Source organism: Pituophis catenifer, unplaced genomic scaffold (assembly GCF_029215685.1).
Source record: "Pituophis catenifer annectens isolate HBS135680 unplaced genomic scaffold, rPitCat1.0.hap2 SCAF_4, whole genome shotgun sequence".
Classification (NCBI taxonomy): domain Eukaryota; kingdom Metazoa; phylum Chordata; class Lepidosauria; order Squamata; family Colubridae; genus Pituophis; species Pituophis catenifer.
This window is the reverse complement of record NW_027256884.1, coordinates 1,866,785-1,881,716: the sequence shown is the minus strand read 5'-3', so window position 1 is coordinate 1,881,716 and position 14,932 is coordinate 1,866,785. Positions and strand designations below refer to the sequence as shown.

Sequence of the window (14,932 nt, the reverse complement as noted above, 5' to 3'; positions counted from 1 at the left end):
TCCCCTCGGCGATGGCGTCACTTCCGGCGCACCGACCGCGACGTTGGTGGAAAGCGCCGGAAGTCGCCTTTCTACGCGCCGGAAAGAGCGCGCTGGGGGGCGCGTACCGCGCAGGCGCGCCAGGGTTCCTCTGGCCATCATGGCGTCCCGAGATGTTATCGGGCCGGCGCTGCCTCCGCAGTTAGCTGATTCCGAGGCCGCTTCGGTGGAATCCGGGTCGGGTGAGAAGGAGGAGGAGGCCCTCGCTCGCGGGAATGAGACGGGAAGGCTCCGCGGGCGAGAAAGACCCCGCTCGGGGCTTTTTTTCAGCTTTCTGGCTGAGCCAATCTGGGAGGGAGGGAGGGAGGAGAAGGGGGGGGCTGGAGGGGTAAATGGAAATAGGGGCCCTCCTGGCTTCCCTTGGCGGATCCCAACCAGGTCTGGTTTCCTTGGCAGTTTATTGGACGTCTTAGCTTTTTGGATTATTTTAGTATTCAAGGCAAACATGCCTTCGCTTATTTTCCCAACAACAACCTTGTGAGGTGGGCCGGGCTGAGAGGAGAGGAAAGAGCAGCTGGGTTTCATGGTTAAGACGGGACTAGAACTCCCAGTCTCCTGGTGATTGGCCCAAAGTCAGTCAGATACTCTCTCTCTCTCTCTCTCTCTCTCTCTCTCTCTCTCTCTCTCTCTCTCACACACACACACACACCTTTCATGCTAAGGTGGGACTAGAACTCCCAGTCTCCTGGTGATTGGCCCAAAGTCAGTCAGACTCTCTCTCTCTCTCTCTCTCTCTCTCTCTCTCTCTCTCTCTCTCTCTCTCTCACACACACACACACACACACACACACACACACACACATCTTTCAGACTAAGGTGGAACTAGAACTCCCAGTCTCCTAGTGATTGGCCCAAAGTCAGTCAGTCAGTCAGTCTCTCTCTCTCTCTCTCTCTCTCTCTCTCTCTCTCTCTCTCTCCCTCCCTCCCTCCCTCCCTCCCTCCCTCTCACAGACACACACACCGTTCATGCTAAGGTGGGACTAGAACTCCCAGTCTCCTGGTGATTGGCCCAAAGTCAGTCAGACTCTCTCTCTCTCTCTCTCTCTCTCTCTCTCTCTCTCTCTCTCTCTCTCTCACACACACACACACACCTTTCATGCTAAGGTGGGACTAGAACTCCCAGTCTCCTGGTGATTGGCCCAAAGTCAGTCAGACTCTCTCTCTCTCTCTCTCTCTCTCTCTCTCTCTCTCTCTCTCTCACACACACACACACACACACACACACACACACATCTTTCAGACTAAGGTGGAACTAGAACTCCCAGTCTCCTAGTGATTGGCCCAAAGTCAGTCAGTCAGTCAGTCTCTCTCTCTCTCTCTCTCTCTCTCTCTCTCTCTCTCTCTCTCTCTCCCTCCCTCCCTCCCTCCCTCCCTCCCTCTCACAGACACACACACCGTTCATGCTAAGGTGGGACTAGAACTCCCAGTCTCCTGGTGATTGGCCCAAAGTCAGTCAGACTCTCTCTCTCTCTCTCTCTCTCTCTCTCTCTCTCTCTCTCTCTCTCTCTCACACACACACACACACACACACACACACACACACATCTTTCAGACTAAGGTGGAACTAGAACTCCCAGTCTCCTAGTGATTGGCCCAAAGTCAGTCAGTCAGTCAGTCTCTCTCTCTCTCTCTCTCTCTCTCTCTCTCTCTCTCTCTCTCTCTCCCTCCCTCCCTCCCTCCCTCCCTCCCTCTCACAGACACACACACCGTTCATGCTAAGGTGGGACTAGAACTCCCAGTCTCCTGGTGATTGGTGGAAAGACATGCACACACACACCTTTCAGACTATGATGGGACTAGAACTCCCAGTCTCCTGGTGATTGGCCCAAAGTCAGTTAGTCTCTCTCTCTCTCCCCCTCCCTCCCTCCCTCTCTCTCACAGACACACACACCTTTCATGCTAAGGCAGGACTAGAACTCCCAGTCTCCTGGTGATTGGCCCAAAGTCATTGCACTATAATAGATCAGTTAGCCCAAGATAGATTTATATTTATATAAGTAAACATATTTATAAGAGACTATAAATCAGTGCTCATATAAAAGAATGTGCCTATTTTTATTCTTATCTCCTTAGAAAAAAAAATAGTTGGATAGTCCAAAAATAAATAAAGCAATATTCACCTGAAATATATAATGATAGAATAAAGTTTTAGTTGCAGGACCAGCATTGCCTCCTGGCTTCAAGGAAAACTCTGAAAATGAGGAGAAACGTGTGTCTGCTCAGACGTCCAGAGAGACAGATTCTGATTCCGAAGAGGAGGAAGGTTCAAGTCCAGTTCCCAGGTTTGTGCATTGGCTTGAAAGTATGGAACTGTTTTAAGGGGCAGCTGATGCCAGTATGTCAATGATAGTTAAATTTTGCGTTCTAACTATTGCTCTTGATGCCAGTATGCCTTGGGGGGAGGGGGGGTACTAAAATATATAAATATCACATACTTATGACATCATCGCCCACAGACATAACAGAACAGAATAATAGAGTTGGAAGGGACCTTGGAGGTCCAACCCAATGGTATAGGATTCCCTATAGCATTTCAGACAAATGGTTGTCCTATCTCTTCTTAAAAACTTCCAGTGTTGGAGCATTCACAACTTCTGGAGGCAAGTTGTTCCATTGTAAACTTGTCCTCCAGGAAACAAATTGTTCTCACTGTCAGGATATTTCTCCTTAGTTCCAGGTTGCTTCTCTGCTTCATTAGTTTCCACCCATTGCTTCTTGTCCTTCCCTCAGGTGCTTTGGAGAATAGCTAGCCCCCCTCTTCTTTGGGGCAGCCCCTGAGATATTGAAAGACTGCTATCATGTCTCCCCTAGTCTTTCTTTTCATTAAACTAGCCATGCCCAGCTCCCACAACTGTTCTTCATATGTTTTAGCCTCCAGTCCCCTAATCATCCTGTTTGATCTTCTCTGCACACATATGCAGCAACATCTTCATCAGCCTGCCTCTTTTTTAAGCAGAAACATGAAAATTAGGGCACCTTTTTCTTCCAGCAAAGAAAGTTGAGCTTCCTGAACTTTTCCTTCAGTTCATCCCTCAGCTGTTCATTGACTGTTAGCACAACCTCAAGGCATTTTCCTTGAAGATTCCTTGCATAAAAACTTCCAGTCGTTGCACTGTCTTTGAGATGTAAGCAAAACCGCTCTTTGTATTTCAAATGCCCTTATTTCTGCCTTCCTTATCTCTATAAAGGAAACTGAGAAGATCTCAGGAAGAGGATGATGATGGGTTTTTTGGGCCTGCTCTTCCTCCAGGATTTAAAAAACCAGAGGAATCACCGGAAAGGTAATTCACACAAGGATGTTAGAACCACACTAACTGCTAACTCAAGGAGCAGGCAAGGAACCCTTGACTCCTGCAAGCAAGCTAAATTCCTCTGTAACATTTGCTGAGTTAGTCCTTGACTTATGACTGCAATGGAGCCCAACATTTATATTGTGAAATGAGAAATTTGTAATGTGAATTTTGCCCCCTTTTACAACTTCTCTTGCCGCATTTGTTAAGTGAATCCCTGCAGTTGTTAAGTTAGGAAGACGGTGGTTCAGTGAATCTGGCTGCCCCCTCGACTTTTCTTGTCAGAAGGGATCCCATGACCCCAGGACACTGCAAGCGTCACAAATATGAGTCAGTGGTCCAGCATCCGAATGTAAATCACGTGACCATGGGGATGCTGCATTGGTCAAAAGTGTGAAAAACGGTCATAAGTCATTTTTTCATTGCCATTGTATCTGAATGGTCACTAAATGAACTGTCGTAAGTCGAGGGCCACCTGTATCGCAGAGGAATGCAGGGGCAGATGTGTGTAAGTGGGATATGAATTCACCTGCTTGCAAATATAGCTTTGAGAGTAACTTTTTAACAGCCCATTCTTTATATGCTTTATATAGGGGAATGTTAATAAAATCTAATTCTATTCTTGAGACCTATTATAGGTCCTGCTTTGCCACCAGGCTTTAAGAAACCGTCAGAAGATGCTGAAGAAAAACGAGGTAACAAAAGCCAGGTATGAGAAATAATAAAAACAAAACACGAAGAATTCAACATTTGTTTGTGGGATGTGTATGTAGAGCAAAGTATTTTGACCCAAATTCCTTTGCCTGGTAAAGTTGCTAGCTTTGAAAGAACTCTGGGTGATTAATCAACCAATGGATTTAGATGTAACTCAGTTGTCAGATAATGTGTGTTCTCAGTTCACTATTATATTTCATGGACATTAAAATATGTAGGAGACACCTATATATATATGAAGGATATCTCTACAACCATTCCTATCTTATGATAGTAATAGAAAGGCTGGGGAAAAAAATCAGACCTTCCCATCAGTTCTCATGAAGAAAAGGAACCTCAGCAGGCGTCCCAATTCTACAACTTTCTGAAATTCAGTACTGTATCCTGAAAGGATGGGAGTTAAACTGAACACAGAAATATTGTGAAACTCAATTATACCAATAGCATCCTGAGCAATTGTCATGATAGATTCATGCTGATGTTGTCTCTGAAAAATAAGTAGGTGGCTTCCAAGGTTAGACCCTTGCAATAGCCGTGGAAGAGGAGGATTTCAGGCAAGGACACGAGAACAGTTTGTTCCTTACAAATCAAGGCAAATCTACGTGTCCCAGGATAATATTGCAGGATCCAATCTGGGCCAGTCACCAGGAACAGAGGTTTAGTTTTCCCAAGTTTTTGGACTCACGCTGAAACCCATCCTCAGGGAACTGCTCATTGACTAGAATGTGTGTTTGTACCATATGTATCTCACAACAAGAGTTGATATTTCTATGTGAAATGACCCTCTTGTTTTTTACAAACATAAATCAGAAAACTACAGGTAGATGTGCTACATTCTTTGCTGCTAAGAAATGATGTCTTGCAGTACCCTTGAAAGGATTGTCATACACATGAAGCTTTAGAGGCCAAAGGGCTGCATAAACACTTGGTATTATTTTAAATCTCCATTTTGCTAAACCGCCAGGATTTTTGTCTTTATTCTGTGTTGCGCTAAAGGCGAGCGATAATGAGGAAGAGGGAGATATATTTGGCCCTATGCCAGCTAAGGGATCGGTGGACTTCAACCCAGGTGCTGAGATTGAGGATCGGGCTCGAAGAATGAAGGAGAAACTTCTGGGAGACGCTGATGTGAGTTGGGTACATCGTTTCTGTTGCTTTTTCTCAAACACCCAACAGTGTTTCGAAGGCATTGGCTGGCCGGTCCTTCACGGATGCTTCTCAATTTTGTTTCCTGTCAAAGGACGAATCCAAACAAGCTAAAAGAGAATCTTGGATGACCGATCTTCCCCCGGAACTCAAAAACTTTGGTTTCGGTCCACGGACATTCAAAAGAAGAGCCAATGATAATTCTGGGGACAGATCCATTTGGACAGATACTCCGGCCGATAGAGAAAAGAAAGCTAAGGTAAGTCTGTATTCCCACCTGGTTTGTCAGTGAAAATATTCTTTATATTTTTGGGTTGGCAGATCCGGTATTTATCCAGCAATATGTCAAAGAGAAGTTTGGAAAGTTTAAAATGCACGCTGCTGACATGGAGTTTTAATTTTTCAAACTTCTTTGGCTTATAGTTTCTTATTCAATAGAAATGATTTTATGACCTTCCGTCTCCCTGACTCTGAATGGTTCCCAAGCAAGAAAACCAATCAATGCAACATTAGTAAATCGAATTCGTTATAAAGCCAAATAATGAAGACCATAAACAAGTCCCATAATCATAATATAGCCCAGAGGTCTCAAACTCAAAGCCTGTGGGCCAGATGCAGCCCATGATGTGGTCGGATGCAGTCTATGGGCCATCCTGGTCTACCCGTGTCGCTTTGGCCCGGTCTACCCAATGTGAAGAGGAAACATGCCAGCAGTTTGGGGAGTGGTGTCAAGCTGGCCACGCCCACCCGGCCCCCCAAGGTCAACCACAGCCCTGATGTGGCCCTCATTGAAATTAAGTTTGACACCCCTGATATAGCCACTCCTGATCCTAGCAATGCCAGCCATTCCAAGCACAGCCAACAATCGCCTGTCTGTCATCAAACACTCTTCAAAATAGTTTCAAAAACTTTCTGACGATGGAGGGAGGCACAGTCCCAGAAGATGGGGACCCAGTGGGGATCCTTTGCTACCACTCATCAGGCAGGCAAATTTTATTTGAATAACCTCTTTTGCTTTAATTCAAGGACGTTGTCCTTTATGGATGGAGGCAAATATACGTGTCCCAGAATGATGTTGCAGGAACTAATCTGGGTCGGTTACCAGGACTGGAGGTTTTGTCTTCCAAGCTTTCGGACTCATGCTGGAGCCCATCCTCAGGGAACTTCTCTCCAGCAGAGCGTGTCACATTCTGAAAAACACACATTGACACATTCCAATAGAGAGAATTTCCCTGAGGATGGGCTCCAGCACGAGTCCAAAAGCTCGGAAGGCCAAAACCTCCGGTACCGGTGACCGACCCAGATAAGTTCCTGCAAAATTGTTGCTACTTTTGCAGACTTAACAGTGTGGTTCTGTGGTGTGTGAATTCCTCTCAATTCCTCCGATTAGCAGTGCAGCTTCGTTGCCAAGAGACAGCTGAGCCAAGAACTTTTGAGAGTTGATCCTTTTCTCGGTCCTCCCAAGATTTGAAGCTGACCTCATTAAAACAAACTGTTGCTATGCTTACAACGGTCCAATTTTCCCACCACGCCTGACACAATAGAAGCTGTTGCATGCTAACTCTTTCCTTACGTCTAGCAGGCTGTAGCATGCCTGGTGTTATAGAAGAGGTCAGATGGTTGAGTACTTTGTTCCTTGGATGCTTCTAAATGGTTTTCTGTGGGAGGTGAATGTGGCCAGGCAGGCCCACCCTCCACAATTTAAATAAACCCAGCTGTGGAATCATTTCCAACATGGCTTCATTTCTCTATCCACTTAAGATCTATTGACTTAAAAAAAAAAAGCTTATAAAGATAATAAGTTGTTGATTTACAACCACAATTGAGCCCAAAATTTCCATTGCTAGGCGCAGCAGTCCTTAAGTGAGTTTTGTCCCATTGTATGACCTTCCTTGCCACCTTTGTTAAGTGAATCACTGCAGTTGTTCAGTTAGTAACATGGTTGTTAAGTGAATCCGGCTTCCCCATTGACTTTGCTCGTCAGAAGTTCGCAAAAGGGGGAGTCGTGATCTCGGGATTCTGCAACCCGTCATAGGTACATGCAGTCGCCAACTGTCTTGAATTTTGATCACGTTACCAAGAGGACACAGCAACAGCTGTCAGTGTGAAAAACGATCATAAATCACTTTTTTTTCAGGGCCGGTGTAACTTTGAACAGTCACTAAACAGATGGTTGTAAGTCAAGGACCAACTTTAAAGCAAAATTCATTGAACTCAGTTCAGCAAAATAGAAATCTGACAGAGCTAGGGTGGAAAAAATGGAAAATGGCATATGAAATACTGGAAAATTACAGGGCAAATACAGGTTTTACAGATTACAGAATCACAGAGTTGGAAGGGACCTTGTAGGTCATCTAGTCCAACCCCCTGTTCAAGCAGGAGACCCTAGACCATTTTTGACAGATGACAGTCCAGTCTCTTCTTGAAAGCTTCCAGGGATGAAGCTCCCACAACTTCCAAAGGCAAATTCTGTTCCATCGGTTGATGGTTCTCAGTGTCAGAAAATTCCTCCTTATTTCCAGGTTGAATCTCTCCTTGATCAGTTTCCATCCATGATTCCTTGTCTGGCCTAAAGGGGCTTTGGACAATAGTTTGACCCCCTTCCTCCTCTCTGGGGCAGCCCCTCAAATATTTGAACACTGCTATCATGTCCCTCCTGGTTCTTCTCTTTAGGTAGTCCTCTACTTACAACAGTTCACTTAACTGACTGTTCAAAGTTAGGGTCATCACCGAAAAAAGTGACTTACGACCGTTTTTCACACTTACGACCATTGCAGCATCTCCGAGGTCACGTGATCAAAATTCAGCTGCTTGGCAACTGACTCACATTTATGATGGTGGCGTTGTCCTGGGGTCACGCGATTCCCTTTTGCGACTTTCCGACAAGCGAAGTCAACGGAGGAAACCAGATTCCCTTAACAATCGTGTGACTTAACCACTTTGATGATTCGCTTAACAACGGTGCCAAAGAAGGTCATAAAATGGGGCAAAACATATCACAACTGTCTCAGGAACATAACATGGGCTAACTCGAGGACTGCCTGGTATTTGAACTCCAGAAGGAAACAGATTTGGGTCAGTAGGATTGCACAGAGCTTCACTTTGGAGATTAGGTGCCAATTCAGTCCAATTTCTCCCATCGAATTGAAACGTTGGGTTGGATTCGATGTGCCTGCATTGACCTGATGGCTGTTTTTTTCCCTGCTGGCCCCCTGTCAAAAAACTGGACCCTGTCAATCAGGGTGGATTTGATTTAAATCGAGTTGATTTAAATCCCTATTTAAATCATGATTTAAATCACTAGTAAAAAGGCTTGATTTAAATCAACTCGATTTAAATCGTAATTGTTAAAAGAGCAACTGTCATCTCTGCTACTCCTTTGACCCACTGTTGACTCACCGGTAGTCCCAGTGTTGCAGAATATACAGCCTCATGCTACATAACTAAGCTCCATTTCATGCTGAATAAATTAAATTATTTATGTCTCTTAAATAGAAAACTATCTTAGGATAGATTTTTACCCCAAAAGATTTTTAATAAAATAAATTCGATAAAAATAAAAAAAATCCAATTTAAATCAAAAAAATCTGATTTTTTTGATTTTTTTTTTAAAAAATTGATTTTTATCCACCCTGCTGTCAATGGGACTCTTCAAATGGAAAGGTCCAAAGCTGAATTGGCTTGCAAATGTAACTCATTTTGAGATGCAAAATAGAAATCTTGCTAAGGATTCCAATCGCATCGGAGCAGCTCGACCAGGCCCTGTAAATAAACGTCAGCTCCCCCAAAATGCCAGTTGAAGAACCTCTTTAGCCTTCAGCAAGCGAGGGCTCTCATTCTCTGTGAGGATGAGAGAGAAATGTACAAAACCCTAGTTAGGCCACACCTGGAATGCTGCAACCCATTTTGGTCCCCATACTGCAAAAAAAAGATGTTTTGAGACTTTGGAAAAAGTTCAGAGAAGAGCAACTAAGATGATCAAAGGCCTGGAGATGAAACCATACGAAGAACGGCTGCAGGAATTGCGTAGGTCCAGTTTAGAGAAAAGAAGCACTGGGGTGAGATGATAGCAGTATTCCAATATTTGAGGGGCTGCCACAGTGAAGAGGGGGGTCAAATTATTCTCCAAAGCATCAGAAGACAAGACAAGAAACAATGGATGGAAACTAACCAAGGAGAGAAGCAACCTGGAATTAAGGAGAAACTTCCTAACAATGAGAACAATTAACCAGTGAAACAACTTCCCTCCTGAAGTTGTGGGGGCTCCATCACTGGAGGTTTTCAAGAAGAGAAGAGACTGGACAGCCACTTGTCTGAAATGGTACATGTATGTTCTCCTGCTTGAGCAGGGAGCTAGACTAGAAGACCTCCAAGGTCCCTTCCAGGTCTATTATATATATATATAATATTTCTGAGAGTTGATCTTGGACAGGTTAAGAAAAGCCGAAATCTCTCAGCTGGAACCTTTTGAGTCAACCCTAATAATGTTGAGAACGTCCCTCTCCACTGGATACATTCTCAGCATGAATAGATAAAATTCTCAGCATAACATAAATAACGTTTTCTTTTTTCCTGGCATAAAACATTGTGTACCAAGGCTGTGCAGCCACGATTTTTTCTACTGCGAGAATCAAAACTGTCCATCGATCTTATCATTTGGCTGCCTTAAGATACCATAAAGAAGATCTCAATTAACCAAGGTTCTCTTCTGGTTTGTGCGTTTCTTCAGGCGCCTGCTAACTCTTCTTTTCCTTTTTCCCGGTCTTCAGGAACAGCAGGAAGCAAGAAAGCCCGTCTCTAAGGACAAGGCAGAAGAAGCCTTCCCCTCTGAGAGAGACAAAAAGCTGGCTGAGCAGATATCCTCGTACAATGTAGGTGTTTCGTCATCTGTCATCCGTCCCCCTCCTTCCCCCAGCGATGCTGGTTTCTGTGGAGATGTTTCTTTGGCTCAGACCCTCTTTTCTTTTCAGAAATGTCCTGCTGGTTTCAAAAATACTGGGCCTGAACCATAATTTCTTTTTCGGCGTTTCTATGGAAACGTGATCATACACTGCATTCTAGCAAAGTTATCGAGACTGAAGTCACTAGCATAAATATTGCTTTTACTTGATGAGCAGAACTGACAATATCCTGGATTGTCTGTCTGTCTGTCTGTCTGTCTGTCTAACATTATCTATCTTATCTATTTATCTATTTACCTATCTACCATTTATGTATCTATTTATCTATTTACCTACCTACCTACCATCTATGTATCATCTATTTATCTGCCTACCTACCATTTATGTATCTATTTACCTACCTACCTACCTACTTACCATCTATGTATCATCTATCTATCTACCTACCTACCTACCATTTATGTATCTACCTACCTACCTACCTACCTACCATCTATGTATCATCTATCTATCTATTTACTTATCTACCTACCTACCTATCATCTATATCTACCTACCTACCTAACATCTGTCTGCCTGTGTCTGCCTGCCTACCTACCTACCATGTTTCCCCAAAAATAAGACCTTGTCTCATATTTTTTTGAACACTGAAATAAGCGCTTGTCCTTATTTTTTGGGGAGATCTTATTATTTTGGGGCGCATGGAGCAAGACGGGGCTCCTCTTGGCTTCTTACCTGATTTCCAGCTCTGTCTCCCTAACCAGAGGAAATGGCGAGGACCGGCTGTGCATACGCTTAAATATTTTTGGGGAGGGCTTATTTTCGGGGAAACATGGTACCTATTTATCTAACAAACATCTGTGTATCTTATCTATCATCTAACATCTGTCCATCCATCCATCTTTTTTTCACATGACCATTTTCACACTTATCACCATTGCAGCATCCTCATAGTCACATGATCAACATGCAGACACGTAGCAACTGGTCCATATTTATGACGGCCGCAGCGTCCCGGGGTCACATGATCCCCTTTTGCGACCTCTTCTCAAGCAAAATCATCACATGGGGGGGGAGAGGGGGAAAGCCAGATTCACTTAACAACTGTGTTACTAACATCAGCTACAGTGATTCACTTAATGGTGGCATCATAAAATGGAGCAAAATTCACTTAACAGTTGTCTCACTTAGCAACAGAAGTTTTTGGCTCTATTGTGGTCATAGGTTGAGGACTGCCTGTATGACCCTTATGATTCTTGATGAATGTATCTTTTCTTTTTATGTACACTGAGAGCTTATGCACCTAAAACAAATTCCTTGTGTGTCCAATCACACTTGGCCAATAAAAAATTCTATTCTATTCTATTCTATTCTATTCTATTCTATTCTATTCTATTCCATTCCATTCCATTCCATTCCATTCTCTATTCTGTTTCGTTCCATTGCATTGCATTGCATTGCATTGCATTGCATTGCATTCCATTCCATTCCATTCCATTCCATTCCATTCCATTCCATTCCATTCCATTCCATTCTATTCTATTCTATCTATGTAAACAGTAATCTTTGAATACTTAGATGTCCCTTCTTTGTGGTAATTGAGTTGCTGTTACTTGTCTATGTCATAATTCCATTGTCTTTCTTCCAATTTTCTAATTCTTGTAACATTTATTATTCTAAATATTCTAAATTCCAGGACTCTCAGAGATCTGAATCTCTGCTGGACATACACCGGAAGAAGCTAAAGAGTAAAACTGAGGGAGAAAAAAATCAACCTCAGGAGAGAAGGCCCTTTGACCGAGATCAAGACCTTCAAGTCCACCAGATTGACGAAGCCCGAAAGAAAGCCCTCATCAAACAGTCCAGAGACTTGAACACCAGGTTTTCCCATGGCAAATGCAACACGTTTTTATAATGGATGCCCATCAAAATGGCAGGCGTGCTAAATAAAACATGTCCTTTGTACATACAAACACATACGTGAAAAAAATTACGTTCCTTTAAATTGAAGTTCTACCACATTCTGTTGCATGGATGACTGGATTTTGGTTGCACGAGTCCAGCTGTTGGTGGCAGGGAGGAATCTAACAGTGGGATGAGTAGAATTTGATTCCTATAATTTCCTCCCCTTCCCCTGCACCAGTGGTGGGTTGCTCCTGGTTCGGCCCGGTTCGGGCGAGCCGGTAGTGGTGATGATGTGATGTCAGTGAACTGGTTCTCTTTGACTGTGAGCTGGGCCCTCTCGCCTGCCCCCGCGTTATACCTAACTTTGTCATTTTTTAGCCAGGCTGATAGGCGCGGCAGAGTGGATTGCTGCACCTCAGCTGGGCAGAAATCTAATGCACTTCCACGGAGTGCAAGTTCAGCGCATGTGCGAGCAAAGCCAGCATGCGTGTGGTGATCGCGTGCAAAGCACATGCGCGAAGAGAACCAGTGATAACACTGGTTGGAACCCACCACTGCCTTGCACAAACGTAGAAATAATTGCTGTGCCTCTTCTTGGTGATATTCACTGCATAGTTTCCTTCCCCAAGAATGGCGAAAGGGGAGTTGTGAAGAATCCACCTGCTCTTGGGAAGATTTCATTTTACATTGTTCTGAAAAGGAATCGGCCCATTTGAAATATTTTAAGTTTTAAATAACCCGTAGGTCTACTACTCCATAAACGGAATTTTTAAAAGAATACATTTCTTCAGCTCGGATTACCTTGGGATTTCAAATGTCACAACGGTAGGCGTGTAACTCGACATTTGGAGTCGAGAGAGAAAGGGAGAGAGAAATCAGATGGCTGCTGCAAATACTTGGGGATCTGATCATAATTTATCACTTACAGGAAAGATTATTAACCTTACCTGTACATTTGACAGGGTTATGAATAAAGCATAACCATCTCTGTTAAAATTGTCCCAAACTTTCCCCCCATACCCCTGCTCTCTCTCTCCTGCTTTTTCCAAGTTGATGGACAGGAGCCATTGATAAACTGCATTGGAATTCATTAAAAAAGGGTTTTAATTCCGAAGAGTTTCCCTCAAGATTTCTCTGAAATCTCTGTTGGAGTATATTCCTTATTTAATAGATTTCTAAAAGCGTATCCTATTGCAAAGTATCTTGAAGCGGTTTCCAATAGAAACCACACTACGGTCCATAATAAACAGTGCATTAAATGAAGTAAAACATTAAAGCCAAATATATTCATTAAAAAGGGGAAGGGAACAGGTGGAATGGGCAGACATTCTTTCCATATCCTTACCAGGATATCCTAGGTCAGGGGTCCCCGAATTTAGCAGCTTTAAGACTTGTGGAGTTTAACTCCCAGAATTCCCCAGCCAGCCATGCTGGCTGGGGAATTCTGGGAGTTAAACTCCACAAGTCTTAAAGTTGCTAAGTTTGGAGATCCCTGTCCTAAGTGGAAGGATTGTAAGGAGATCCCTGTCCTAAGTGGAAAGATTGTAAGGGGAATTCTGGGAGTTAAACTCCACAAGTCTTAAAGTTGCTAAGTTTGGAGATCCCTGTCCTAGGTGGAAAGATTGTAAGGTAGCAAAAGAGGAGCCACCTTGCTTTCATGACAGTAGCCAAAACAGCCATTGACTAAGAAAGGTTATTTGAGATGATGGCCAAAGATAACATGGATTTTAACCCCTGGAACTTAAATCCTGTATTGATTGTGATCTTTGCACGCTGTACTCTCCTGGCAAAAATCTGTATATATGGCTTCATTATTGTCTGCAATAAAGATCTTCAGTTTTGTGTCTGCAGTCTTTCTGCTCTTCAATCACATCTCAAAGCTTGGGTGAAGTTTTCCAACAGATGTCTAAAGACACCGAAGACACTTCCTGAATTCTAGTGGATAGTGGATGAAGGTGAGTGGACTTCCATTCCCAGAATTCCCTAGCCAGCTGACTGGGGAATTCTGGGAGTGGAAGTCCACACCTCTTTATGTTGCTAAGATTGGGAAACATTGGTCTAGGCCAGTGTTTCTCAACCATGGCCACTTGGAGAGTGTGGAATTCTAACTCCCAAAATTCTCCAGCCAGCCTACTGAGAGGGGATTCTGGGAGTTGAAGTCCACACCTTGAGAAACACCTGCCTAGGCAAGATTAAACTCAGCCAGTGTGTGTTTTTGTGCCTTCCTTTTATACATCCTGCTATTCTCCCATTTTTTAGCAACAGAATCCCTTCTCTTCCTGGTCTTAATTCCTTGTCCCAGAAAGTTGGGCCTGCTTTGATCGAAATCCAAGGAGTTAAAAGACCATGTCACGTCACACTCCTTAAACCAGCACTGATGATGTTACCTAGTTGGGTAATGAAACGTCTGCAAGAAAACCAAGGTCAGAGAGCACCAAGGATCCCACAATACTACCCCGCCTCCTAGCAATTCCCATTCCCTTCTAACACTGATGATGTTACCTACATGGGTAATGAAACGTCTGCAAGAAAACAACCAAGCTGAGAGTACCAAAGACCCCACAGTTGTTCCTCCTCTTCCTCTTCCTCTCCCCAAACCCCACTCCCTTTTAGCACTGATGATGTTACCTAGTTGGGTAATAAAACATCTGCAAGAAAACAACCCAGCTCAGAGAGCACCAAAGCCCTCACATCGCTTCTCCAATTTTCTCTTGGTTGAGAGGAGGGGGAGGGATAGATTATCCCCGCTGGAATATCATGCAAGGGTCATCTGATTCATGCTTTGAGCACTGAATTGCTTATCTTAATTTATAAATCTTGATTCCAGCTCTGGCTTGATGCCTTTATTAGTCATTCTGTGGGAAGAAGAAGTAATATACATATAACCCCTCTCCCTTCCCCTCATAATACAGTATATAGGGAACGCTCTACTCACAT

General features: G+C 43.7%; 1 protein-coding gene across 3 annotated transcripts; it reads left to right on the top strand.

Annotated features, from left to right (window-relative positions):
• Window positions 1-126: 126 nt before the first annotated feature.
• Window positions 127-13,837, top strand: GPALPP1 (GPALPP motifs containing 1). 3 transcript variants are annotated; one of them, XM_070943261.1, is made up of 8 exons: window positions 127-221; window positions 2,198-2,321; window positions 3,228-3,320; window positions 3,957-4,038; window positions 5,040-5,171; window positions 5,284-5,448; window positions 9,959-10,060; window positions 11,787-13,837. In XM_070943261.1, the coding sequence occupies exons 1-8, from the start codon at window positions 140-142 to the stop codon at window positions 12,003-12,005; spliced, it is 999 nt and encodes a 332-aa protein (XP_070799362.1). In that variant the 5' UTR covers window positions 127-139; the 3' UTR covers window positions 12,006-13,837. The 3 variants fall into 3 exon arrangements, with proteins under 3 accessions (XP_070799362.1, XP_070799361.1, XP_070799363.1); XM_070943260.1 differs by having other exon boundaries at window positions 2,192-2,321; XM_070943262.1 differs by lacking the exons at window positions 127-221; window positions 2,198-2,321 and having other exon boundaries at window positions 3,238-3,320; window positions 3,968-4,038.
• Window positions 13,838-14,932: the final 1,095 nt, after the last annotated feature.

Excerpts from the sequence above, each read along its gene's own strand:
- GPALPP1 (XM_070943260.1), top strand. The coding sequence starts at position 140 with ATGGCGTCCCGAGATGTTATCGGGCCGGCGCTGCCTCCGCAGTTAGCT. Across the intron at positions 222-2,191 it reads TTCGGTGGAATCCGGGTCGG|TTGCAGGACCAGCATTGCCT; the intron begins GTGAGAAGGAGG and ends ATAAAGTTTTAG. Across the intron at positions 4,039-5,039 it reads AACGAGGTAACAAAAGCCAG|GCGAGCGATAATGAGGAAGA; the intron begins GTATGAGAAATA and ends GTTGCGCTAAAG.